The 9,573-nt window shown below is 39.7% G+C and overlaps 1 protein-coding gene across 2 annotated transcripts in view; it reads left to right on the top strand.

The window, feature by feature from the left end:
• ARSJ (arylsulfatase family member J) overlaps positions 1-5,299 on the top strand; it is a 45,849-nt gene extending 40,550 nt beyond the window's left edge. For both annotated transcript variants that reach the window (XM_075037630.1, XM_075037636.1), the window contains one exon: positions 2,703-5,299. In XM_075037630.1, the coding sequence (XP_074893731.1) occupies positions 2,703-4,104 (1,402 nt within the window). In that variant the 3' untranslated portion in view covers positions 4,105-5,299. The remainder of the gene's footprint in view (positions 1-2,702) is intronic.
• The last annotated feature ends 4,274 nt before the right edge of the window (positions 5,300-9,573 follow it).

The following is a 9,573-nucleotide window of genomic DNA, read 5'->3' on the forward strand; positions in this document are numbered from 1 at the left end:
CTATATGTGCCTTGTAGCCAGCATATTGAATAATTTACTGAGAGGACTACTGAAATAAGATGCATTGCTGTATGCCAGATATTTTCCTAAGCATCATTATGTATCACTGAGGCTAATTCTTTATATTTCTTTGGTTCAGTATTTGTGAGATTAACAGTGTAGGAATTTTGTGCTTGGCTATATCATTGAAAAGCCCTAGCTGGGGAATCTGCCTGTTGCTTATGAATTCTTTATGAGAATTAACTTTGTACGAATATCATACTTTCTGTGTAGGCTTTGTCAAGAGGCAAACTGGTTTGCAATGTGTCGCAAGTTCTGTTGCATGTTCCCCGTCGAGGAGAAGGGTGGAAGAATCTCTATTACAACAACATCGCTTTAGAGAAAATTCTGACTTCTAGCAAAATTAGTGTAGCAGGGGAGAAATTGGCCGACTGGGACTGGGGGTTGATCTCAAGATAGAGGAGGCTGTCAATGTTTAAGAAAGCGGAAGCTATTTACTAAAATAGCAGGGTGGGGGCAAGGACTTTTTCGCTTGGATCGAATAAGGGGAATTTAATGAAAGAGTTTAACAAGGGAGAGGAAAGAGAAGGGGAAGGAAATGTGTTGTGAACATAGTTCCCTGAGGACTCTCAAAGATGGAGTGAACTGAAGTATGGGGCACTGCCATTAGTCAGCGTGGTTTCCTTATTGTAGGTTACCTGTTTTAAAAGGAGAAGAACATGATACTTGAATCATGGGAAGGATGTGGGTATTTGTGTGTGCATGACATTTCTTTTGCAAAAGCAAAGTGTCGATCCCAGAAACCCGTCATTTTGAGAGTATGCTTTAACTACTGCAGTATCTCCTGTGTCAGCACCAGCTTGTGAGTTTGGGGACAATTGGATGGCAGGGCTCCAGATCCACAAACTGGTAACAGAAACAATGCTCTGAAAAAGTGCCAGAGAGACCAAGAAAAGCAGCAGCGCTGCAGTGTACTGAGTACAGGCTAGCTTAAAGCAGAGGAGTGCAACACCCAAAGCTTCTGCAATAAATTAGACTAGAGCTTCTGGTTCTGTGGAAAGAAGTTCAAGAATGAAATGGGAGTTACACAATTATTACAGATTGGCAGGCATGAAAGACATCTATGGTGCCTTCTAAGATCTTGGCCAGGAAGACATCATATAAAAACAGACTTTAAGTTATTTATGGACAGGCAGAGCCTAATGTTTCTAATTTTCTAGATGGCTCAGGAGGCCAATCAGATTGGCAGCACTAGCAGAATGTGTCAGGAAGTCCCAACTCCTACTACCACAAATTCACAGTATTGGTGGACCTAGCTCTCCTATTCATGACTGGGAATTTAATCTATTCTCACACTCAGGGAGAAGTCTTCTTTGGTTTACAGTATGCTGCTACATTTTATTTTTTAGTGTCAAACTGATATAAATGGATTTGTCCTTGATTTTTCATACTTATTACTGCCCATGCTGAATTCATTTTCTAATCATATGGAGGCCATATGTATTCTTTACACATAGACTGTACTGCACTGCAGAATTTATTATCCTATCCTTTAAATATACTGCTGTTACAGGCTCAAAGTCCAGCATATTTATATGCTGTAGATATGTTTACCGCTAGCAAATTATGAGGCATTGTAAAAATTGTATTTATTCACGTAATTTTCTATAATCATTGTTAAATGGGGACATGTGAAAGCTTTCTGAGGAGGAGAAAAAAGTACCTCAGAATATCTGTGCTCCTGTATATATAGGTATTTTGACTAGCTCAGTTCATGGAGGGAAACATCTCATTGAACAGTTAGGCAAGGACAGAAAATGACTGCTGAACAAGAGATCCAGTGACAAAATTATCACTTCCTTTTGAGTGATCGCTCATAAACCTCTTTCACTGGAACTGCATAAGCGTCCTTGAGTTTTGGCCAGGGTACTTGCCGTCCACGCATACTTACGCCTCTTCCTCAGGAGATAAATGCCGACGCGTGGGACTGTAGATGTTCCAGGAGAGAGCAGAGCCAGGCCCCATCATGTGCGTGCTGACGACTGACTCTGTTGTTACAATATTAGTAATATCTCTGCTAAGTCATAGCCCATATGCATATGGCATGATGGATGACCAGAAAGCAGACCGTCAGGCTTTCCGTATTGTGCATGCTGTGAGAACCGGTCCTGAGTCAGTGCTGTAGCACTTGTTCATGCTCAGAAAAAATGCAATTGTTCTGCTTTCTAGGGTTTGTATTATACATAAGGGATACCGTGAAGGTCTGTGAGTTTGACTGCTAGCTTTAAAATAGTAGTGCCCAAATAACGGTTCACAGGCAGCACATTGCCTCTGAGATCCTTTGACTTTGCTCACAGCTATGTGGGAATTAAAACATTAAAAAGGAGGCCAGCAGGGAGAGAAGTCCACGATGTTGCTGTGTCATGTTTCTCGTTCGGTGTTGTTGCCTACTGGCCAAAGGAGGTGGGGGAACCGCTCTTAAACACTTGTGAAGCGAAACAGATGCCTTTCTCCTGTTTCAGCAGATTTAATAGTATGACCTTGTTAGTTTTGACATGTGCACTTCAAAATATTTCCAGAGGAAATTGCTGCATGCATAGGAATATTTTCTGTTACAGTTATGTGCATGGGTGTCCATGCATAAGGGCCTGAGCATTTCTTCCCCCCGCCCCACCTGATGCCTATCTCCTCCCTGCCTTCAGGTACCAGATACACACCGGCCTTCAGCACTCCATTATACGGCCAACCCAGCCCAACTGCTTACCTCTGGATAACGTCACGCTACCTCAGAAGCTGAAGGAGGTTGGTTATTCAACGCACATGGTTGGCAAATGGCACCTGGGGTTTTATCGCAGAGAATGCATGCCCACGCAGAGAGGTTTTGACACTTTCTTTGGCTCGCTCTTGGGCAGCGGCGACTATTACACTCACTTCAAATGTGACAGCCCTGGGATATGTGGCTATGACCTGTACGAGAACGACAACGCAGCTTGGGATCATGACAACGGCATCTACTCGACGCAGATGTACACACAAAAAGTACAACAAATCTTAGCTTCTCATAACCCCAGGAAACCTATATTCTTATATATTGCTTACCAAGCTGTTCATTCGCCTCTTCAGGCACCAGGCAAGTATTTTGAACATTATCGATCGATAAATAACATCAACAGGCGAAGATATGCTGCGATGCTAGCTTGTTTGGATGAAGCCATCAACAACGTAACCCTTGCTTTAAAGAAGTATGGTTACTATGGGAATAGCATTATCATATATTCTTCAGATAATGGTGGGCAGCCAATGGCTGGAGGAAGTAACTGGCCTCTCCGAGGAAGCAAAGGGACCTATTGGGAAGGAGGTATCCGTGCTGTTGGGTTTGTCCATAGCCCCCTTCTGAAAAACAAAGGGTCTGTGTGTAAGGAGCTTGTGCACATCACAGACTGGTTCCCCACTTTGATCACACTGGCAGAAGGGCAGATCGATGAAGACATCCAGCTGGATGGCTATGATATATGGGAAACCATTAGCGAAGGCAGACGCTCACCACGGGTAGACATCTTGCACAACATTGACCCGATTTACACCAAAGCCAAAAATGGGTCCTGGGAAGCTGGCTATGGGATCTGGAACACTGCGATTCAATCTGCCATCAGAGTGAATCATTGGAAACTACTGACGGGAAATCCAGGCTATAGTGACTGGGTACCTCCACAGGCCTTCAGTAATGCGGGCCCCAACCGCTGGCACAATGAACGCGTTTCTTGGTCAGCCGGAAAAACGGTGTGGCTTTTCAACATAACCGCTGATCCGTATGAACGAGTGGACCTCTCTGCAAGGTACCCAGATGTAGTGAAGCAGTTGTTGCGGAGGCTTTCACAGTTCAATAAGACTGCGGTTCCTGTTCGATACCCACCTAAGGACCCTCGGAGTAACCCGAAGCTGAATGGAGGGGTCTGGGGTCCGTGGTTTAAGGAGGACGAAAAGAAAAAGAAATCAGATAAAAGTAAAGGTGCGAATAAGCAAAAGAAGAACAAGAACAAGAAAAAAGCAAATCGGAAAAAAGGGCAATCATTACATTGCCGTTCACGTCTTGCTGGTGGATAGACTCTAAGCACGCTCTTTGGCCAAGTCTACGTGAGCTTGGCCCGACTTTCTTGAACTTCTGACAGAATACACTAGAAATGCTAGCTCTGCACTATGGATGAAAGTTGTCATCTTTTAATTTTTTTCTCTGATTTCACCAGCACAAGATATCTCAACACTCTGCCTTGAGAGTATGTAAACATCCACATGACAAACTTTCTCCTCTATGGGACGAATGGTGCTCACCCATCACAGCTACATTCCAGATAACAATGGCGATAACGCCTAAGTTCAGTAAACTCACTTTTGATGGACAAGTGGTGGTTCCTTGCCAAAATTTGTTGGAATATTTGGACAAATGTTGGAGATGTTAGTGGCAGATGTTCTCAAACTGACAGATGATTCATAGAGAGAAAGGAAAAACAAAACTCGAGAACCTCTGTGGGTCAGTAAGTGTTAGTCACCAACCTATGACATTTTTTGATACAACACAGCAAAATCATGAAGCCATCAGAGTAACTTTTTAGAGGTGCTGGGGAGGGGGGCATGATAGGAGGAAAGCTGCTTTGAATTAGATTTTGTCTATCTTACATAAATCAGAAGTATTTAAAAAATTTCCTAGATGTGCTAAGCTCCCCCCATTTGTAGTAAAACCAGAAGGTTGTTATTCAACACACGTGAACAGCTAGCACGCGCCATGTATAATTTATTATAGGCATAGACAAAAACACATCACCAAAGTGAATGTAATATTTAAACACTTCAAGATAACTATACAACAATATGTAAAAGACATAATTTATTTTACAGCACAATACTTATTTCTCTTCCATTAAAACTTTAATTACTGGGTGATGCAGGGTACCCCTTTGGGTCCTAGGGTTGTTTGGAGTTTTTTTCCTTTGATTTTTAATTTTATTTCCATTCTGTCATTCAGAGTTTTATTTAACAGATCCATATCCTCAGAGTACTGTAAACCAAGAAAATACTGTATACACTGCTAGGATGAGAAAGGAGAGTGATTCAGGTGCATCATTTCATTATGTATTTGCCTCCAATTATTTTGAATGTAACAAAGTGATTATTTAATTTAGTAGTCACGTGAATATTGTTCAGTTTCTGTACAGAAGCTAGGCCATCTTTATGTTTGGGGGGAAAATTCTACTTTAAACCTTTTATTTATGTATCTATTAAAATAGTTTATTTTTATGGCATTCATAAAAGTAGTCTGCCTCTTTTTTGCATCAAAGATAGCAATTCTGTCCTTGTTTATTTTAAAAGAACTCAGTAAGCTTTTTTATTACTATTCTTTTTGGTGCAGGGATGATTTTATGACATTTTGCTTCTGAAACAGAATTTCTTCTTCCAATATGTATATAATTTGAGACATGGTTCAAACTTTGCCCTTTTCCAAGGTGTCTGCATGCATGATTAATGGAGGTACTGACTGCATATTCTTGGTGATCTGTGATAATTGATACAATACATATGCACATATAAGCTTCAAGATGAATTATGTTAAGTAAAATTGATGATTCATGTGTTAAATAGCTATAACATATTTTGGTTAAACTTAAAATAAGCATGCTTTTCAACTACGCCTCACCGGACTCAGAAATCCCATTTATATAAATGGATTACTGTTGAAAAATTAAACATTTTTGAAATCAGTGCACACTAAAATTTGAATCATGTGCAACGCTCCTACACCCCCTGACCTTTTTTGAAAAGAAACTAACTGCAGATATGTACTGCCAAAACCTAGTAAATTGCATATTTTCAGCTATAAAGCAGAATAAAGCTGTCATTAATGAAAACTTAGAAACAAGATAGTCGTATTTTAGACTTACTTTTGAAATGAATATACTGGGGGGAAGATAGAAATGGACTTCTTGAACAGTTACCTATAAATAATAATTATAAGAGGATGATGCAAAGCTGCATAAGTGTTTAATATTGTCACTGCTATTTTTCATATTGTGTGGTCCTTAAGAGGACTAATTAATTTTCTTAGAAATCTGTCTAGCTTTACTTAAGATCCAGACTATTCATTGAGTCATCAGGAACTCAAATGTTCTCTAATTTCTCACTTTTTTTAAAAATGTACCACTGATGACCTTAAAAGAAATGATAATAATGTCTTGAGGTATTATACTCCTAAATGAGATGTATGAAATTCATGTCTTTGAGAAAATACATGGGTTTTTTGTCTTTGAGAAAAAGTGAGGCTTTTTAAGTTGGTCTGCATCAGCTGTCAATACGCAAATTATGTACAAATTGGACAAATGTAGAAATGATTACTTTTTGTGATGTACGTTTTCTGGTTTGGGAAAGAATCTACATTTCAGCTATAAACATTAGGAGAGAAGTGAAGGAAGCAGGAGCTGATTTTGAAACATTATACTGGCTAGTTTACAACTTAACTCATAAATCATGATGTTTATGTTTGAAATAACCCTGTGTTGCACATTGAGTTCAGCACTAGCAAGAAATAGTAGTGTTTCTGACTTTCCAAGGTCACTTAAAAAAGGCCAAAATTAGATGTGTAAGCTAAACTATACATAAAGAAGGACTAAGATATTTTAATTTATTTTGGCATAATAGAAACAAGGCACTGTAATAAAGTGTTATCCTCCTAGAATCAATGATCGCCCTTTTCTATGAAAGTTTTATGGCTGCTTTGGCTTTTATTGGACTGAAGTAACCAGAGAGCGTTATTCTCTGACAACATTTTATTCTATAATTATTTATATCTGTTCTCTCTCAGGCAAAATGGGAGTCCTTGAAAGTAATCGGTGCAAAGGAGAGCAGTGGATCAGTTCTTGCATGCCTGTATATTAAATAGATGTGCCGCAAGAGTAAGTGTTTGTAGAGTGCACAACGGGAGTACATTTTCTAAGGTTGCACTGGCTCCTAGTTAGGCAGATTCCCTCGAAATTGCTACTCTGATCTGGTATAGGGCAAAAGTTGGATTTAGAATGGCTAGAAAATACTCACAATTTGGAAGCCTTCCTGAATCTTTTGCTGAAAAGGCTCTGATGTGAAAGTACCGTGTTGCAATTTTCCACTCTGCTCTCACGCAATACTTCTTTTTTCACTCCAGCAATACAATGGTCACTAGTTTTTGGTGATACCATATAGCTCTCAAACCCGACTTTCTGTTTACAGAGTTGTAAGCAGTTCATGCACTCTCACAGCAGGATTTCACAGGTTATTTATGTCTCAGAATGTGTTACGTGCCCAGTCTCAGGGAAGGTATGATAGGTAAACACTGCAAACAGTTCAAAAAAGGCTAGTAGACTTACTGAAACCACAGTCCTATACTCTGGAGGAAAACCAACAGTCCTCCTAATTGCTGGGCAGACATAGCAAGGGAGTTTATCACCTTACTCAGGTGGATATATTTGTGCAAAGGCACTCTGAAAACCAATTGGCATTTGTAAGTCAGTAACTGGTCTCTCTGGCCACATTTTTAAGAGATCTGGAATAAGACTGGGTGGAGGAGGAAAGGCAGGGAGGATTTACTGATTATTTTTAAGTTGTCTCAAGCCTTCTATTCTCCACATGCTATATGGGTACAAGAAAAAGGCAGGTCTGATAGTAACTCTCTGATCTGGTCTTAGTGACATCCACACCTTTGGGAGGACCAGCCTGAGCAGGGAGACAGTATTTCTTCCTTTTCCATGTATTGTCGACAGCTGTGATCCTGGATCAGCATTTCTACACCAAAGCAACCTGAAGAGTGAGAAGGGTAACTGCAGGGAAGAGAGGGAGAAAGAAAAACAACCAAAACAAACCAGAAGCAAGAAAGCCTTGCCTTGTGATCTGTGCTACCTGAACATTGTATATCATGCTGAATTGCTTTTAAAAATCTTGTAAGTGTGAAAAATATTTGTGTTGTCCTTTTCAGGTTTTCTCAATTTTATTGTAAAGCTCTTTGAATTACTTTTTTAAGGGTTAGAGATTTTTATCATGTTAACTTTTTATTATTATTATTATTGTTGTTGTTGTTGTTGTTGTGTTGTTGTTATTTAGCCTGACATAAAGTTGGAGACAAAACACTATCCTGGCTACAGGTAAAGACCAGTGGAAGGAAGTGCCAAGAATGGTAAGTAAATCTAAAATGGCAGTCTTTATGTATGGGTCATGTTGTAAGACTTGAGGGAGAGTCCACATGGTTGTGAAGCTCAGTCATGGAATATGAGCTATCATAACTAATGGAGTCATTAGTGTCTGAAGACATCCAAAAGGTTCCTCTATCTGCTGGGACATGAGGGTTTTTGGAAAGTGAATTAGGCCATTAAACCCAGCAACTTTCTCTTTCTCCCTGGAAGTAATGGGTGCTGATTGGATTTCAAGCTGATGAAAGCGCGCTCATGTTTCCATTCGTGCAGGATTGTACATAATGGGTTATCTGAGGTATCGTCTAGACAACATTGAAACTTAAGGTTTTGTGATCACACTACACAGAATAAGCTTCTTTTTCTTTCTCTGTGTTTCATGCACTGCACGTTCAGCTACCAACACTCACACTTTTACACAGCCATCTACATTTTAGAAGTTGCCTTTTAGAAAGAACATTAGCTTTCTTCAACAGAAAGTGAGACAGCAGCAAAAGTGAGAACATATGAGGTCCGATACCAAGCTGCAGCATTTAGGGAATAAACTAGGAATGGGCTTGCTGTTAAAATTTCTTTCAGTTGAAGGAGCTTTGGATTTGGTTGATGGCAAAGAATAAGAGTAGTTTCCACAATGCAACTAGAGAGAAGAAAGGAGTATGTCTGCATTCTCCTTAAACTACAAGGAGATACTGATTCCTCCCAGTGGCATTCTTTAGTGCAAATGGGGGTGCTGGATCTACCAGCTTCTACTTCAAAGGTGGTTCAGAAAATCTCTGAAGAAAGAAAAAGAAAGGTAGAAAATAATGTATGGTAAGTTTTATAGGACTTTATTTTATTTTTCCAGATACGGAGATCTATGAACAAAGGATTGTACCTTTGCTGACTGTTGTGCATGATACAGAAGTCCTGGAAAAAATACTTGGTAATTTTCAGTATGTGACATTCACAGACTAACTAGGGGTGCCTTTTTTCGTCTTGCTTTAAACCCAGTGAATATTCATCAGCAATGTTCAAGCAAAGCAAGTAAAATCTAGTTTACTTCATGCTACACATACTATAAATTATACTATCAATGTTAGGTCCGCTTGTCCAAAAGATAACATTAGCTCAGAGAAAGATGGTGGAATATACAATATACCTGTTGACTACTGACTTAATGAACTGTACTCTCAGGACAGCAGTAACTTTTCTTTTGCTGCTGTCAATCTTTTATTTTCTCATTTCCAAGAACGGGCAGAGAATGCGTATTCCCACAGAATGTGGAACATATGTCAGGATCTTGATGAAGTGGAGGGGTTGTGTGAAAGGCAGGCCAGTGTGAAAATACAAAAATGTTCTCTTTCCCTGAATTATGCTTGTTTTCACCTCT

Source organism: Buteo buteo, chromosome 1 (assembly GCF_964188355.1).
Source record: "Buteo buteo chromosome 1, bButBut1.hap1.1, whole genome shotgun sequence".
NCBI classification, from domain to species: domain Eukaryota; kingdom Metazoa; phylum Chordata; class Aves; order Accipitriformes; family Accipitridae; genus Buteo; species Buteo buteo.